Source organism: Bos taurus, chromosome 5, assembly GCF_002263795.3.
Source record: "Bos taurus isolate L1 Dominette 01449 registration number 42190680 breed Hereford chromosome 5, ARS-UCD2.0, whole genome shotgun sequence".
In the NCBI taxonomy this organism is placed as follows: Eukaryota; Metazoa; Chordata; class Mammalia; order Artiodactyla; family Bovidae; genus Bos; species Bos taurus.
In genome coordinates this window covers 27,097,717-27,116,031 of record NC_037332.1, presented here as the reverse complement: position 1 = coordinate 27,116,031, position 18,315 = coordinate 27,097,717, and the positions used below count along the sequence as shown (strand labels likewise).

At 49.5% G+C, this 18,315-nt stretch overlaps 1 protein-coding gene across 2 annotated transcripts; it reads right to left on the bottom strand.

Moving 5' to 3' along the window:
- Nucleotides 1-7,029: 7,029 nt before the first annotated feature.
- Nucleotides 7,030-17,867, bottom strand: KRT79 (keratin 79). 2 transcript variants are annotated; one of them, XM_024991530.2, is made up of 10 exons: nt 17,766-17,867; nt 17,076-17,583; nt 15,027-15,247; nt 13,907-13,967; nt 13,690-13,785; nt 10,140-10,304; nt 9,804-9,929; nt 8,655-8,875; nt 7,911-7,945; nt 7,030-7,683 (listed from the first exon to the last, which is right to left on the bottom strand). In XM_024991530.2, exons 2-10 carry the CDS (start codon nt 17,550-17,552, stop codon nt 7,478-7,480), a joined length of 1,608 nt encoding a protein of 535 aa, XP_024847298.1. In that variant the 5' UTR covers nt 17,553-17,583; nt 17,766-17,867; the 3' UTR covers nt 7,030-7,477. The 2 variants fall into 2 exon arrangements, with proteins under 2 accessions (XP_024847298.1, NP_001068816.1); NM_001075348.1 differs by lacking the exon at nt 17,766-17,867 and having other exon boundaries at nt 17,076-17,578.
- Between the last annotated feature and the right edge of the window lie 448 nt (nt 17,868-18,315).

Sequence of the window (18,315 nt, the reverse complement as noted above, 5' to 3'; positions counted from 1 at the left end):
ACCAATTGAAAACTGGCCACTGCAAAAACAAGCAGCCCTAGACTTCCCTGGAGGTCCAGAGGCTAAGAATCTGCCTGCCAGTGCAGAGGACAAGGGTTCGATCCCTGGTCCAAGACAATCCCGCATGCCACGGAGCAACTAAGCCCATGTGCCACAGCTACTGAGCCTGCGCTCTAGAGCCCAGGCTCCGCAACAAGAGAAGCCACAGCAATGAGAAACCCTCACATTGCAACGAAGAGTAGCCCCCACTTGCTGCAACTAGAGAAAGCCCTCACAGGAACGCAGACCCAGCACAGCCAAAAATAATTAAAAAAAAAAAAAAAAATGAGCAGCCCCTTCCGTGCAGAGAGACTGAGGAGGCCCGTGGGATGAGAAGGTGCTGCATGGATCCAGGTCATGGGAACCAGGCTGCAGGAAGACTGGACTGGCTGGGAGCTCTCTCCTCCAGCCAGCTCCTCTCTCCCCACCCCCACCCTCATTGCCTCTCCCTGCCCTCCTCTTCCTCTACTTCTCATCCACACCTCACCCTCTGTCCCCATCGACCTCTGTCTTTGCTGGGCTCCCTATGCACCTGTCCAGATGGCCTCTAAGTAAATGAGTGCTTGGAAGGGCTATGGCAGTGGGACAGGAGACACCCCCCTCCACCGGGGTTCCATCAAAGGTCCACTGGAGAAAGCCCGAGCCATGGTCCATCCACCTGTAGTAGGGGAGCCTTCTAGAGCCAAGACCATCTCCTGTGAAGATCAGGGTTGGACATCCTTCTCTCAGTGAGTATTTATGAAGTGCCAGCTTTGTGCCAGGCTCTGTGCTGACTGCTTTATATACATGTGATCATGGAATCTTCCTAGAAGCTCTCTGTAGTCAGCATCACAACGGTGCTTACAAATGATGACTTGGAAGACCCAGGGGCGGTGAAGTAGCCCCCAGGGTCACACAGTGATGGAGCTAGGACTCCAACTGACATCAGTCTATTCCCAAAGGCTCTGCCCTCCCTGGCCTCTCACCCATACCATCCTGCCTGATGTAAAGTCAGTTTGTCTAATTTGTACAGCGGTCAATCCAGATTTGGGCACCTGAGCAAACCTTGAACCGGCTCTGAGGACGCGAGTATGCAAGGGTTTACCGATTTCCACCCTAGTGGGCATGGCTGAGGCTGCAGCTGAAGGAGCAGGGAACAGCTGGAGCCACCCTCTAGGGGAGCTGAGGTCTGATTGTCTGCTTTTCTGCCCTGAGGGTGGGAAGGGGCAGAACCCAGGGCTCAGACCCCTCACCTGCCTCACCTCCCACTCATGGCTCCATCCTCCTGGCTGCCTCTAGGGGTTGACGAGGACCTTTGTAGGCTAGGAGGAGGGTTTTCCTCCCCAGAGATGTAGCCCCACGGTGTCTTGTGATGTGTCCATTGTGTCTTATAGTCTATAGCTCTGACACCCCAATACAAGAGAATCCTGCGTCCTTAAGGTGTGTATAAAACAGAAAGCCAACAGAGGTGGAAGGGACTTTAAGGGAAATAATCTATAATATATAATCAATCTTATTTTGTGCCTGTGGGACACCCAAACCATGGATCCTCAATGGAGGTACTTCTCATCATGCAAACCCTAAGTTGAGGCAGAGGTCATCCCTCAGACAGAAAGATGAGGGGAAGGCTGCCTGGCTTTCCAGGTAACAGTTACTCTCCCACAGAATTGCCATCATGTGCTGGACGCTGAGTGCTTTTCTTATAAGAATTCCCTTCCTCACAACAACCCAGCTAAAGGGGGTCGCCAGGCGGTTTAGAGCTACAGACAACCAAGGTTGAGAGAGCTTATATAATTTGACTAAGATCACACAGCTAGGAAGTGGTGGAGGTAGGTGGCCAGTCCTGTCCATCTAACTTCAAAGCTTGTGACTTTGATCTCTACACCCCAATGGTTTATATCAGAATCTGCAGGAAAAACAATTATACAGGAATTTTGACCCGTAGCTTGTGGTCCACCAGAGCAGCCACAGGGCCTCCGCCAGCATGCTAAATGTTCTATCCCTGCTTCTGCCAAGGAATGTTGATCAGATTATGTAGCCCTGTCCTTACAAGTAACCAATAAGATAGGACCCTGTCATGGGGGGCCAATTCTGTGTCCTCCAACTAAGTCCAAATTAGCTAAATGACAAATCCTACAATAAACCCACACCAAACAGAAAGAAAGTTCTAGACTAGAGCCCTATTCTGTGGCTCATTATAAAGTCAAAATTTCCAGAAGTTCACAAAATCCTTGGACTGTAGCCTGAAAAACTCAAGGCAGCATGCCCTCAGTGTACAAGAGAGCCCTTTCCCCCGAGGGAGAAAGGCAAAGAAGAGTTTCCATCCATGAAAAGGGGAAGGTTGCCTCCTGCAGCCCTGGGCCAGAGGCAGGAAACTGGACCAGGTGACTCTACCTGGAAGCAGCAGCTAAAATCCGGTTCCCTGCCCCACCTCCACAGCTTCCACTCCTGTCCTTGTGACCCTTCCTCAACTGGCAGCCGTTCCCCATCTTGTCAAAGAGGAATAAGCAGCTGACAGGGGTGTGGAGGAGGCGGAGGGTGTGTTTGCCCGGGGCTTTGTGGGTGAGGGAGACAAGCCCTGGCATTCAGTCCTGGGATTATGGGGATCCCAAGTCTTTTACTCTTAGCCCCAAACCTGGTGTGTGGTGTGGGAAAGCACCCCCGCCTGTCCTGACTGGGTTGGTGCCCTCACCCTGTTCAGTCACCCAGCCTCAGCCACCCCTGAGTCACTCCATGGGGAGCCAGAGCCAACTTGGGGATCAGAAATCCTACAGAAAGCACCAGTCAGCATTTCGGAACGGGGACAGTGAGGGCAGAGAGAGGGTGGAGAGCCCTTAGAATCGGGAAGTGGGGTCTGTGCACAATCCCCCGTTTCCCAGGGGCAGAGAGCATTTCTGGTCTCCCCCACCCCCCAGGCATGTGTCAGCAGGGGTAACCCAACACGTTCTGGCAGCAAAACCATTCTTGTCATCAAAAACAAATGCACAGCCCCATTTGTAAAACAAGTAAAAGAGGAGATGCTCTGATTGGTGCAGAGGAGGGAAATATGAAACTTCTTGCCTGCTGGCCTCTCCCAGACCCCTTGAGAGCAGCCCCTGGGGTTCTGAGTCTCCAGAAATTCAGCCTGGAAACCCCTGTGTCCGGGCCATTCCCAGATTTACACGAGTATTTCTAAGTAACATAACAATGTGTCCTTAGTGGATCTTCCTGGCCCATAGTATAATCTTTGCATTTTGTTATATGATGAAGCTGTTTCTATTTCTTAAGTCCTAACTATAATTTCATATCTTTTTGCCTTTTCATATTGTTCATGGGGTTCTCAAGGCAAGAATACTGAAGTGGTTTGCCATTCTCTTCTCCAGTGGACCATGTTTTGTTAGAAGTCTCCACCATGACCCGCCCGAGCCTACACGGCATGGCTCCTAGTTTCATTGAGTTAGACAAGGCTGTGATCCATGTGATCAGTTTGATTAGTTTTCTGTGATTGTGGTTTTCACTCTGTCTGCCCTCTGATGGATAAGGATAAGAGGCTTATTATGGAAGCTTCCTGATGGTAGAGGTTGTCAATCCTAAAGGAAATCAGCCCTGAATTTTCACTGGAAGGACTGATAATGAGGCTGAAACTCCAGTACTTTGGTCACCTGATGCAAAGAACTGACTCATTGGAAAAGATCCTGATGCTGGGAAAGATTGAAGGCAGGAGGAGAAGTGGACAACAGAGAGTAAGATGTCTTGATGGCATCACCGACTCGATGGACATGAGTTTGAGCAAGATCCGGGAGTTGGTGATGGACAGGGAAGCCTGGCGTGCTGCAGTCCATGGGGTCACAAAGAGTCGGACACGACTGAGCAACTAAACTTGAAGTGAAATATAATTTCAATAAAATTGTTTCTCTGTTAGGATATATACATATGTGTATATGTATAACGGAATCACTTTGCTTTACACTTGAAACTGACACAGCACTGTAAATTAACTATGCTTCTTTTTTTTAAATTATCTGATTACCACTTCCAGTTAGCTGAATTGGAATTGTGAGAATGAGCACCCTTGCCTTGTTCCTGATTTTGGAGGAAAAGCTTGTGACCTTTTACCTTGAAGTGTGATGTTAGCTGTGGGCTTGTGATAAATGTTGAGGTATGTTCCTTCTATACCTTATTATGCTGAGGTATGTTCCTTCTATACCTAGTTTGTTGATAATTCTTATATGAGTGGGTGTTGAATTTCTTCAAATGCTTTTTCTTCATGTATTCAGACGATGCAGATCCCTGGGTCAGAAAGATTCCCTGGAGGAGGGCATGGCAGCACACTCCAGTATTCTTGCCTGGAGAATCCCATGGACAAAGGAGCCTGGTGGGCTACAGTCCATAGGGTCCCAAAGAGTCAGGCATGACTGAAGAGACTTAGCACAAAACACGCACATTAAGATAATCATATGATTTTTTAATTTTTTATTCTGTTAATGTACCACACATTGATTTGTGTATGTTGAGCCAACCTTGCATCCCAGGGATGAATCCCACTTGATCATGGTGTATTATCCTTTCAATGTGCTGCAGAATTCAGTTTTCTAGTATTTTGGGGGGAATTTTTTTATGTCTATAGTCATCAGGGATATTGGTCTGTAGTTTTCTTTCCTTGTAGTGTGCTTATCTGGCTTTGATGCTAATCCCATGAAATGAGTTTGGGAGTTTCCCATTCTCTTTGGGGTTTGGAGAAGTTTGAGAAGGGTTGACATTAATTCTTCTTTAATATTTAGTAAAAAATTTACCAATGAAGCCATCTGGTCCTGGAATTTTCCTTGTTGGAGACGTTTGATTACTGGTTCAATATCCTTACTGGTAATTGAATGGTTCAGATTTCCAGTTTGTTCCTGATTCAGTCTTGGTAAGTGATACATATCCAAGAATTTATCCCTTTCTTCTAGGTTGTCCAGTTTATTGGCATATAGTTGTCCATAACAACCTCTTATGATCCTATGTATTTTTTTATAATTTTATTTATTTATTTTTGACTGAGCTGCTTTGCACGGGATTTATCAAGTTGTGACAAGCTGGGGCTACTCGTCATTGTGGTGTGTGAGCTTCTCATTGCAATGGCTTCTCTTGTTGTGGAGCACAGGCTCTAGATGCATGGGCTTCAAAAGTTGCAGCACGTGGGCTCAGGAGTTGTGGCACACAGGCTTAGTTGCTCTGCAGCCTGTGGGATCTACCCAGACCAGGGAATGAACCCATGTCCCCTGCATTGGCAGGCAGATTCTTACACACTGTTCCACCAGGAAGTCTGATCCTGTGTATTTTTGTGGTATCAGTTGAATGTCTCCTCTTTCTTGAATAATTTCATTGATTCGGGCCATCTCTTTTTCCCTTGGTTAGTCTAGCTAAAGGTTTTCCATTTTGTTTACCTTTTCAAAGATCCAACTCTTAGGGGGTTTTGTCTTCTCCACTATTTTCCTGTTTCCTATTTAATCCACTTCTGCGCTAATCTTTATTATTTCCTTCCTTCTTCTAAATTTGGACTTACTCTGTTCTTTTTCTAGTTCCCTGAGGTGTAAAAGTTAAAATGTTTATTTGGGTTCTTTCTATTTTCTCAATACATGTGTTTATAGCTATCAATTTCCCTCTTAGAACTGCTCTTGCTGCATCTCGTAAGTTTTGGTATCTTGTGTTACATTTTCATTTGTCTCCAGATACTTTTGTATTTCCATTTTTAAATTTCTTCTTTGATCTGTTGGTTATTGGAGTTGTTTGGAGTGTACTGTTTAATTTCCATGTATTCATGAATTTTCCACTTTTCCTTCTGTTATTGGTTTCTGGTTTCATACTCTTGTGGTCAGCAAAGACGCTTTATATTATTTAAGTCTTCTTTTTTTTTTAATTTTATTTTATTTTTAAACTTTACAATATTGTATTAGTTTTGCCAAGTATCGAAATGAATCCGCCACAGGTATACCTGTGTTCCCCATCCTGAACCCTCCTCCCTCCTCCCTCCCCATACCCTCCCTCTGGGTCGTCCCAGTGCACCAGCCCCAAGCATCCAGTATCATGCATCGAATCTGGACTGGCGACTCGTTTCATACATGGTATTATACATGTTTCAATGCCATTCTTCTTGAATTTGCTAAGACTTGTTTTATGTGCAGCATCGGTGATATAGTGGTGAGCATAGCTGCCTTCCAAGATTTATTTTGTGGCCTAACACAGGATTTATCCCAGAAAGTGCTCCATATGCACTTAAGAACAATATATATTCTGTTATTGGCAGGAAAATGTGGGGTTTTATGGATGACTGGATGTGAGGGCTGAAAGAGAAATTCATCATCTTGGAGTACCAAGATGATGAGCTGGGAACCAGAAGCCAGAGGTGAGGGAAGTAGTTCCTGCCAAGGCTCTTCTAAGCCAAATGCTTTACACATGTTTCCATCACACCCGTTTTAACAAAGGAGGAAGTTCAGTTGCTCAGTCATGTCCAACTCTGAGACCCCATGGACTGCAACACGCCAGGCTTCCCTGTCCATCACCAACTCCCAGAGCTTGCTCAAATTCATGTCCATCAAGTCGGTGATGCCCTCCAACCATCCTCTGTCTCACCCTCTGTTGTCCCCTTACAAAGGAGGAAAGTGAGGCCCAAAGAGGCTAAGTAATTTGCCCAAGGTCAGCTAGTAAGTGACAGTCAGGATTTAAACCTATTGTGAAGCCCAAGACCTCTCCACTGAACACGTGCTGCCTGCCCCCACAGAGCTGGCAGGGGGCACAGTAGCATTAGGGGAGGGGCTGAGCAACAGACAGCTGCTGGGAGCTGGGTCCTGCTGGGAGCTACTTACATAGTCCCTCCAACTTCCTCCAGGAGGAGAGTAAGAACCAAAGCCTACGGTGGTGATGGTACTGAACTAATGTGCTTTTAGCAAGATTGAGATATTGTGAGCACGTGGTTGTTGCTGCCTAACCATCACTGAGTTAATCAGCTGACAGTTTCTGCTCTCTGGGCAGGACAGACAAGCCCCAGACAGCTAGTTGCAATTTCCATTTATTGAGATACATCACAGCACAGACAGGGGAGGGGGACATAGGTAGATTCAGGGAGGGGGTGGTCTGGTGGGAGATGGGAGACCACTTCTGACTTTATACTCCCTCAGCCTGACCTGAGCCCGGAGCAGATGAGCAGAAGAGGTGAGAGAAGCCAAGATGGCCTGGGGAAATCCAACCTCCTCTCTGTGGTCAAAATATCATCCCCGAATCATCCAAACACATCCCGCAAACTGGTGGCCTTAACCACCCCTCCCATCCTGTTGCAGAACCAAGGAGGAAACCTGGGTAGATTTGAACCCTTCCCAAAATGCAGATCCCATGAGCAGTCTGGCATGCCTGTACCCTGGGTCAGTGGTCCTGGGGCTATTCCTGCTCCTGAGGATGGGGAGTGGGGAGAGAAGTGCAGGGGCCCCAGCTTGCAAGACAGCAGCTAATACCTCCGGCTGGACGTCTTGACCGTGGTGGTCTTCCGCAGGATGGAGGTGCCCCCAGAGACAGGCCCTCCCTTGACAGTGCTGTAGCCTGCGTTTGTGCTGAATCTGCCCTTGCTGGCCCCCCCACCCCCACCCAGGGAGATGCCACCCCCGAAGCCAGCCGCGCCGCCTCCGCACACAGTGGTGGAGTTGCCCGTCACCGCTGCAAGAGAAAGGGTCTGGGTGAGGCAGGGCAGCTGTGTCAGGAGAAGATCCAGGGCTTCCCGACATCAGTGAGTGATGGGAATGAACTCAGACAGTGGTGCCCTGGGAAACCAGGCTCAGGGGGCTCATTCTCTGGGACCCCTGAACCTGTCTCCAGGGCTCAAGGACAGATTGAACGGACTAAGAAGAGGACTGGGGCCGGGCCCAGGGCGGCAAAATACTCACAAATGCTGACAGCACTGGGACATTCTCCAGACATCCTGGGGGAAACAGACAGGCCAGGTGAAGGATCAGTGGTCCCAGGAGCCCAAGTAAAAACCCTCTCTCTCCCTCTCATTGTCTTTACAATAAATCAACTCAGTGGGCCTTGAGACTCTCAGGAGCGGGGGCCACGTGACAAAACTAAGGAACCAAAACTTGGCCCAGGGCTGCCCTGGGCCAGGCACCCTTCCGCCAGCTCCTAAAGCCAGTGTAGCAGAGAAAGCAGAGATTCAGTAGGCCAGGCAGCTCCATCCTTCTTCTGCCCTCTCCTCCCTCCACACTTGGGCCATAAGCAGCAGCCCCTGCTCCTATGGGATGGGAAACAAAACCCACTCCACAACAGAGCTGCCCATTTTCTGGCTAAGGTGACTTTCTCTGCATCTCATGTCTTCCACAAGAACAGAGATGATGAATTCTTTTTTTTCTAAGCTTCTGCCAGGGTCAGAATCTGGTGTTGGAAAAGAAAACCCTGTCCCCTGTTGGCCTGCCAGACACCGTCAGGATTACTGACAGTAGTGCCAGCCAAGGAGACACACAGTGAGGCCCTGAACAGAAGCAGGAGAGTCTCAGGTGATGAGTTACGAGCCCAGTTCCACGGTTGCTCCCTCACCCTCCTCCCCTTGACACAAGAACCAACTACATGGGATCTCCCACAGGGCAGGGCCGGGAGCCCTCAGAATCAGGACAGGGAAGGTGGGGGGCACCCACCTGCTCTCCTCACTCTCCAGCAGCTTGCGGTAGGTGGCGATCTCCACATCCAGGGCCAGCTTGACGTTCATGAGCGCCTGGTAGTCACGCAGCAGCCGGGCCAGGTCCTCCTTGGCCTGATTCAGGGCAGCATCCAGGTCCCCAAGTTTCTTCTGAGCATCTTTTAATGCCAGCTCCCCATGCTGTTCCGCATCTGCGATGGCAGTCTGCAGCTGCTGGCACTGCCCAGGGTGTGAGAGGTATTGGACACACCCTCCAGGGTCATTGCATCCATCTCTCTGCCCTTAAACTAGACATCACCATCCCCAGCTCCCCTGACTGCCGCCCCAACCAACTGAGAATGAAGGAAAAGAGAAATATTCCTCTGAGAGAGGAGGTGATACTATACAAACAAGACCATGTAGCCCCACTGGGAAAGTTCTTACTGAAGTCTAATCTTAAGACCCTCCTGGGGGCTTTCCTGGTGGTTCAGTGGTTAAGAGTCTGCCTTGCAATGCAGAGGACATGGATTTGATCCCCGGTCTAGGAAAATCACATGTGCTGAGCAACAACTAAGCCCATGTGCCACAACTACCGAGTCCAAGCACTCCAGAATCCATGCTCCACGACAAGAGAAGCCACGGCAATGAGAAGCCTGTGCACCGCAATGAAGAGTAGTCCCTGCTCACTACAACTAGAGAAAGCCCGAATGCAGCAACAAAGACCCACCACAGTCAAAAAACAAAAGAAAGAAAGAAATCCTTAAAAAAAAAACAAAAACCTTCCTGCTGCAACTCACCCCAGCACAAAAGAGATAAAATAAATCATACAAGCTCACCATTAACCAAATGCTTCACTATGCTCTTAGGATGAGCCCATGCCTTAGATGGAGTCAGCAACTGTGACCTGGACTCTTGAATGCTCAGACTCCTGCTCTGACCTTCTGGAGATGGGATCAATCTTCTTCGAGGGGGCTACTCTACCACTAATATGCTGTGTGATCTTGGGCAAGTCCCTGTCCCTCTCTGAGCCTCAGTTTCCTCTCCTGTAAGAGGAGCTCCTTGATCTTATTGGTCCAGCATTTAAGCATATCCCATCCATGGGGAGAAGAACAGGCCTTACCCCTGAGCACACCTCTGCCAACACTCAGGCCCCCCACCAGAGGTTCACCTGCTTCTTGACTGCATCTGCCTCCCCCTGCAGCCTCTGCACAGTGCGGGTGAGCTCAGCGATCTCATTCTTGGTGTCCCTCAGGTTGTCCCCATGCTTCCCAGCGGTCACCTGCAGTTCCTCATACTGGAGACCAAAGAAATGACAGTGAGCTGTCAAATTGTTCCAGGCCCACCTGGGTAACTGCTGGCCCCTGGACCCACCCTCACGGCTGGATGAGTAGGCTGGATGTGTCTGGCCCCAGCCTCCGAGGAGCCCAGGGGCCCAGGCCTCTCACCAAGGGGGAAGATCCGGGTGCAGGCCCAACCCACACCCCTGAGCCAGCCATTCTCTCACCTTGGTCTGGTACCAGGACTCAGCCTCAGCCCTGCTCCTCTGGGCAATCTGCTCATATTGGGCCTTCACCTCAGCGATGATGCTATCCAGGTCGAGGTTGCGGTTGTTGTCCATGGAGAGGATGACACTGGTGTCAGACACATGAGTCTGCACTTGGCTCAGCTCCTGCAGAAAGAGATGTAGCTCTCTCCAGCACCAGGCCAGAGGAGCAGGGGGTAGGGGAGTGATTTTGGCATCAGGAGGCTGTGCTCCCGCCCCTCCAGGATCCACCCTAAAAGGAATCTATGGTTGCCAGCAGAGCTTCAGTCTTTCCAGCTGGAAACGGGGGTCCTAGTTGAATAGACCTCTTTCTTGGTATGGATTTTCAGGCTTCCAAGAGCCTAAAGAAGGAAGGAGTACACTCTAGCTGTTGCCAGGCCCTGAGCCAGCAGGCTCACCTTTAATCCTCAGAACCCCTGGGAGGCAGGCAGGGCCACAGCTGGCCCACAGAAGGTTGTGCTGTGCTGTGCTAAGTCTCTTCAGTCGTGTCCAACTCTTTGCGACCCCATGGACTATAGCCCACCATGCCTCTCTGTCCATGGGATTCTCCAGGCAAGAATACTGGAGTGGGTTTCCATTTCCTCCTCCAGGGTACCTTCCCAACCCAGGGATCAAACCCACATCCCCTGCGTGTCTGCATTAGCAGTGGGTTCTTTACCACTAGCACCACCTGGAAGCCCATATATATATATACATATATGTGTGTGTATAATCAAATCACTTCGCTGTATAACTGAAACCAACACAATATTGTAAATCAACTACATTTCAATTTAAAAAATAAGAAAGAAAGGACTACCAAAGCCAAAACTGGTATCTGTATAGACACAGATTTAGATGTTCAAATTAGACTGGCTTTTAAAAGGTGGAATGGGTTGGAGGTGGATGCCAGGCAGAAAGACACAAGCTTTGAAGACAGACAAAGCTAAGTTTGAATGCCAGTCTGACATTCACCAGCCATGGTACTGAGGTCCCCACTAAGCCTTACAAGGCCTCAGTCTCTTCTTCTGTAAAATGGCCATGATAATACCTTCAAAATGTAGTTGATCTGAGGATTCAGATTCATACATGACCCATGGTGGGTGCTCAGTAAAATGCATTATTTGCCCAGCCTTCTCCAAAGTTCAGTCCATATGCCCATGAATCATGTGCCACAGATAAAATCATTGTCACAATCGTGCATTGCCAGCATCATCTTGCAGCATCACTCATCACGCTCCCCGGCTCAGGGTCCCTCTACAGCCCCATGCCAGAGTGTGGTCCTGAGGAAAATTAACTTGGAATTTTTCAGACAAGAGGCAAACACTATCTACCAAACACCACCAAAAGTGGATAAGGATGTTCTTGCTAGGACTAGAGGATAAAAAGGGCAGGCTTTCCAAAGAAAGAGCTAATGCAAGTGGAGAGGGAAGAACTCTGTGGAGTTAAGGTGTGAGCTTTTTATCTATGCATGGGGAAAGGAGCCAGACAGATGAAGTGATGGCATTGAAGCAAGGGCTGGATCCCACAAGGACCCCCCAGGCCAGAGGGAAGCCACAAGGTAACTTTCCTGCCCTGTATGACATGCCAGGGATTGGTGGTTGGCCTTCTGAATTTCCTTAAGATCTGACTTGACCAAAACCAGACCATAAAATTGATTACCGAGTGCTGTGTTAGCCATCGCAGCTGGTATGCAAGCAAGGGAACGACTGCTCTGGTCTTCACTCTTACCTCCCAAGGAGCCACCGGAAGTGACCCTGGCTTGGTCACTTGGTCAGCTCACCTTCCTTGTTCACCTCCTCACCTCATTCTCCCACATACTTGATGCCTGGTTCACCTGCCGCTCCCCAAACACAAGCAGATTCTACTTGCCCCTTCTTTAGAAGTCCCACCCTTCCTTCAAAATCCAAAATGCTTTCTCCTCTGAAACTCTCCCAGCCCTCCCAGGGAGAGTCAGCCGCAGCCTGTCCCATGCACCTCACCTGTCCCAACATGGCTCTCAACATATCATACGGAAACCTGCAAAGGCAAACTGTCCTTCCATGGTTCTGCAGAAGGTACTTAACAATATGCAGCAAATGGACAGGAAACAGCAAAGGAAAGGAAAGCTTTTTGAGACACTAGAAAAGCCAGTTCCTTCCCATTGAGAGAAAAGGGCCTGGGCCCCCTTGACCTGTTCTAAAAGAGAGACCATCCTAAGAGAAGAGAATGAGTAAATCCCAGATGGTGAATGACCATCAGTGATCCCAGTAAAGAAAAAGCTAGGGAGACACCTAAGAAATCAGCAGTATGACATAGAACACTCCCCCACAAGCTCATCCTGAAGGACACACAGAGATGTTTGAAGGAGAGCAGCACAGCCAAGGATGAACATGCAGAGTTCATCCTTGGGGAAATGCAAAGGTCAGTGGATAGCAGCCTTTAGATAAGCTCTAGGCAAGAAGAACAAGAAGGCACATTGGGCTAACCCTACAGACAACCCAGGCAAAGCCAACAACTCTACTCCTACATCGTTTGCTCTTTCCTATCAAGGGAAACAGTCATCAAACTGAAAAGGACAGGATGCTTGGGAGGAAATGGAAGCCAAGACAGATACTGAGAGTGAGAAAGGCCTTGGCCTTGTTGACAACATCAGTGGTCCAGGCCAGAGGAGCAAATACTAGGACCTCATGGCCATGGCTAAGGAAACAAATACCCCCGGAGATCCGTGAGAAATATGGACAGTAGAAGAGATTCCAGAACCTGAGACATGGAAACGTCCTCATTTTCAAAGGGGAAAGATTTAGACTTTTCCAAGTTAAACTTGACATAAATCTCCCATGAGCCTCTAGAATGAACTCTAAACTGTGTGTGAAAGGCATGGACCCAACAAGACAGCCCCAAGGAAAAATCAAGCCACACAGATTCTCCTTTATGCCTGCATTACCAAACTAATAAGGATGCCATGAATGCTGTTTGACCAAGACTCTTTTGCTTTTTTTTTTTTTTTTGGAAGACATCTTTTTTCCTTCTCTTTGGAAATGCTTTTACCTTAGTCTCCAAAGCCCCTTTGTTTCCTGGAATCCCTCCTAAATTCTGTGATTTATCTGCTACACACACCTCACCTCCTGCTCTAACCTGAAATTTCAATCCACACTCTCTACCCGTCTCAAATCCTCCATCCTTTGCTCTGTTATAAACTGGGCAATAAGGAAAACAGTATAACAGTCCAAGGATGAAGTTTTAGTTCTACAACTCCCTCTAGCTAGCTATGAGAGCATGGGCAACTTACTCAGAGCCTCAGGGTCCAAGACTATAAAATGGAGACAATAACAGTACCTATATTACGGAGTTGTTGAGGGGATTATATAAAAAACTTAGCCCAGTTCCTGGCCCATCATAAGCACGTAAGACATGGATGCTAGTATTGATTAAGGGTCCAGGTGCTATATTCTATCAATGAGGTTGCACTACTGAATTCTGATCACACTTCCAGGAGGAATCCCCAAAACTGTATGTGAATCTAAGTATCCCTGTCCATTGGCTATCTCACCTCTTCATAGAGATGCCTCAGGAAGTCTATCTCCCCCATCAGGTGGTCCACCATGCCATGCAGATCCATTCGGCCCACATATGCGGCATCTACATCCTGGGGGAGAGAGAGAGAAGGGCAGTGGGCTCAGCCCCCAGGACTCTTGCCCCTCTCCAAGTCAGCCCAGCACCCTGGCAGATAAAGACCACCTGCCCCCACTCCCTGCCACCCTGCTCACCTTCTTGAGGACCACAAACTCGTTCTCTGCGGCAGTGCGCTTATTGATTTCATCCTCATACCTGTTACACAAGGAAGACTCAGCCCAGTTCACCTTTTAAGACACTGAACCTAGTTGGCTTTAAGGAGTCCCTAATAGGGATTTTGGATGGCCAAAAACACCTTTGGGGAGAAGTTCTGTATTGCAGCCAACCAATGGAGAAACTGGGATACAGTCTTTAAATAATCCACCCACCCTCTTTGAGAAAGTGAACACAGTATTTGTGCAATAATATGGCAACAGAGAGCAGCCATGTCTTTGAATCAGAGCCCTTGGGAGGCTTTATGGGAACAGGCGAAGATGTGTCAACAGTGGTTAACCTTTGCATTCACTTTCTACAACAGGATGTCATTGAAAATGCCAACTTCTGTCCAGCTGCTTTTGCTGAGACTTTTAAGATCTTAAAATTGCCAGTGTCAAGCAGTGGGGAAAGTTATAAAAGTTTATACCTTAAACTCATAAATATACAGCTCAACCAATCATAATATGTGAATTTGCGTAGTACATTACTTGCATCTTGATTCAAATAAACTGTATTTTTAAAATTTATGACACTTATGGAACAAGGGCAAATTTAATCATTGATTAGATAGTTGATGATACTGAGGATTACTGTTTTAAAAGATTTAGGTGTTCTTATGGCACTGTGTTTGTATATTATTAAGTGAAGTTACACAAATGAACTCTATGAATACATCCAGTAAAAATGCTTGTGAGTGAAATGACTTGATGAATGAGATTTGCTTCAAGACAATAAGGGAAGAGGGGAAGGAAGTGAGTAGGGGTAAAGACAAAACAAGATTGGCTGTGAGTTGGTGATTATAAAAGCTGGGTAATGAGACCATAAAGGTTCATTAAACTTTTCTCCCTATCTTATAATAATTTTTAAAATTATTACACACTGTGACAACCCTCCAGGAGGCCATGGGTCCAGAGCCTGAGCCCCCATGGAAACAGCTCTGTCTGAGCACCCACCCAACTGGGTCCTAGGACCCAGGAACGGGGTGCCCCTCTCTTGGGAGATTCCCCATGCTGCCCCTCCCCATCCACATATGGCCACAGCTGGTCCAGCCCTCCTCACTTGGTCTTGAAGTCCTCAGCAAGATCCTGCACATTCCTCAACTCCGAGTCCAGCCTCCCCCGCTCGCTCTGGAGGTTGTCCAGCTTCCCCCGCAGGTTGTTGATGAAGTGCTCGAAGAGGGGCTCCAGATTGTTCCTGGTGACGCCCGATTTCTGACCCTGCTCCTGCAGCAGCGCCCACTTGGTCTCCAGCACCTTGTTCTGCTGCTCCAGGAACCGCACCTGAGCCAGAACAAGAAGGGTGGGCTGGGGCCTCCCCCAGCTCCAGGAGGGACCAGGACCAGGCTCATTGTCACCATCCATCCTGACCAGGACACAGCACGGGGCAGTGCAGGGTCTATGCCTTGCTTTGGGGAGGAGTTCCTGAGGGAAACATCTTTGCTGAAAAAGACAGTTCGATCCAATGACAAGGATTCTTAAAAGGTCCAGTTCGGTCATTTACTGGTTGGTGACAGTCAAGTCACTTCTCCCTGGATCTCCTCTTCTCATTATCCTGGGTAAATCAGACTAAATCAATGTTTCTGAACCCTAATTCTGCATTAAGATCAAAAAATTCAAATGCAGATACATCTATAGTTTAAGTGTGTATATATATGTACATATACAAATATACCTACAAAGAGGGAAAAAGAAAGCAAAAGTGACAAAATGCCAAAAACTGGTAAATCTGAGTGAAAAGAAATATAGGAATATATTGTACTATTATTGAGTCTTTTCTGAAAACTTGACATGTTTTGAGTTTTTAAAATACGGATGTCCAGCCCTATCTCTATAGACTTAGAAGGGTGCTCATGGTGTGAGTTTAATGGGCCCCCAGGGGGAGTCTCTGCCCAACCAGGCTTCTAAGACACCAGACACGGACAAACTGTCAGGCCCCCAGGTCCCAGGCCGTGATTCTGAGAGCCTGAGAGGGGTTTGCTTCTTTGACCTCTGGGACAGTCCCACAGAAGAACCAAAAGTCCGTCGGGGAGACGGTGAGGGGTTGAGCGAAATAGCTTGCCTCATCCTTTGCCATCCGGTCTCTCCGGATCCCACCTCCACAGCACCCCAGGCCCATGGTTCCATGGCCCCAAGGCACCATGCAGGTGTACCTGCCAGGAGCAGTGACCTCTTAAAGCCATGAACTTGAGTCCCGGGCCCACCACTGCCTCCAGGTGATCCTGGGCAAATCACTTCGTCTCTCCAGACCTCGATTTTCTCTTTTTAAAAATAGACTCACTGTCACCTGGACTGACTCCTCATGAAACACTATGGGTATCATATGGGAAAGAGGGCATCAGGCTCCTTTGGAAACCCACAGATCACTGAACCAGGGTATGGTCATCCACCAGGATTCTTCTCATCATGGTCCTACTGGCTGGGGGCCTTGGGGTAGTGGTAGACAGCGCAGCAAAGTGGACCTGGAAACGCTTGCCTCATTGGCCTGGGGGCCAGAGAAGGAGTCAGAACACCCCTGATCTGAGGCAGATCAAACTGTATATCCCTGAGTCATGGTGACCTGTGACCACTGAACTCATGTCCACCCCACACTGAGCTTCTTGGCTGGAACAGGAAGAAGAATTGGAGAAGCCAAAAGGAGACTTCCTCTAGAACTCCCACCGCTGCACTGTGTCCTGATAACATTTTTGTCCTTAGAACTCCTCCAAAACCAACAGAACAGGCAACACATGGGGTTCTTGGGGACTTGACACTCAAGCCAGTTTTCCCAGTTAAAAAATGACAGGAAGCAGGAAGGGCCACCCCACTAAGAGGAATAACAAGGACAATCCACTATTTAATCATACTATAAGGCTGCTGTGTAACCCCGTTAATGATGACTGCAACACCATCAAGCTGGGCTGGGCCAAAAGGCCTCGTGAGAGCAACTCAAGAGTCATCATCACTTGCAAAGAAAGACCATCCAGCCACTCGGGTCCAAGCATCCCAGAAGGGCTTCAAAAGTCACTCCATCCATCCCCGCCCCAGTACACATGGGTTGCAACAGCCTCCGCCCACCCTCTCTCAGGGTGCACTCCCTGACCCCTTCCTGCCTCCTTCCACCTGGGCCCACCTTGTCGATGAAGGAGGCGAACTTGTTATTAAGGGTCTTGATCTGCTCCCGCTCCTCCGTGCGCACCCGCTGGATCTCCGGGTCGATCTCCACGTGGAGGGGGGTCAACAGGCTTTGGTTGACGGTGACCTGCTGGATGCCGCCAGGAGGACAGACGGGCCCCAGCATCGGCCTGCAAGCCCCCAGGCCCATGTAGGCCCCACCGCCAAGGCCGAAGCCTCCCAGCACCCGCCCCGCTGAGGCCCCTCCAGCCACGCTGACCGAGATGCTCTTGCTGCCCCCCAAGTTATAGAGGCTCTGGCTCCCAAAGCCACCCATGCTGGGGCCACAGCGGGGCCCCCCGCCTCTGCCACTGTTCCGGGACACAGTCACCGAGCTGAAGCTGGTGCGGGCCTGGGAACCACCCCCGCCACTGGCTGAGCTGGAGCTGAAGGCCCCTTTGGTGGAGTATGTCTGCCGAGACACGGAGGATCTCATCGCTGCAGCAGGGCCAGAGCAGACAGGAGAGCTGGGAGGGAGCACAGTGAGCTGCTGGGCCACTGATGGGCTTTTTATCTTTTCCCAACTGGGCTGGCTCCTGGATTCCACAGACACTCCTGCCCCATCGCCCCAGGAAGAGAGGGAGGGGCCCTGAGGACCGGGGGTGTTCCTTTCCCACTGCGGGAGGGAGGGGCTGCTCCGAGTTATCACCTGAGCTCCAGAGCTGGGGCTGAGCCGACTGTCTGGGGCCGGATGCCACCTCCTTCTCCCCCGCTGGGGTGCTCCTGACTTGGAACAGGATGATACGGGCTCCCAGGGCCACCCCCACCCAGTGGCAGACTGGTCTCCTCCCACCCAGCCCTGGTAGCCGCTCTGAGTCAGTGGGGCTCTGTTCTGGGGTTGGTCCCAGGCCCCTGTGGTAAGCAAAGGCCCCAGGGCCCAGGCTGTGCGGGTGGTAGGGGCGGAAGCATTGAGCAATGGGCTGTGGAGAGGGTGCCCAGGCCTGCTCCAGTCCCGCTGTCACAGCCCACAGCCTCAGCGCCTTCTGGCAGGTCCAAGCTGGGGACACAGGTGCCAGTCTGGGTTGGGGGTAGCCAGTTCTTTTGTTGTACGCTGGCAGACTGTCTGCCCGGTAGAGAGCCTATGCTGGGCAGAGGGGACACAGGACAGAGACGGTCCCTGCCTGACTCAGAGGCCTGGGCACTTAATAATGAGGAAGAAGGGCCGAAGCCAGGAGATGAAGGAGGCAAAGACTGGGGGT

Excerpts from the sequence above, each read along its gene's own strand:
- KRT79 (XM_024991530.2), bottom strand. The coding sequence starts at position 17,552 with ATGAGATCCTCCGTGTCTCGGCAGACATACTCCACCAAAGGGGCCTTC. Across the intron at positions 15,248-17,075 it reads TCGCCTCCTTCATCGACAAG|GTGCGGTTCCTGGAGCAGCA; the intron begins GTGGGCCCAGGT and ends GTTCTGGCTCAG. Across the intron at positions 8,876-9,803 it reads CAGATGCAGTCAAGAAGCAG|TGCCAGCAGCTGCAGACTGC; the intron begins GTGAACCTCTGG and ends CACCCTGGGCAG.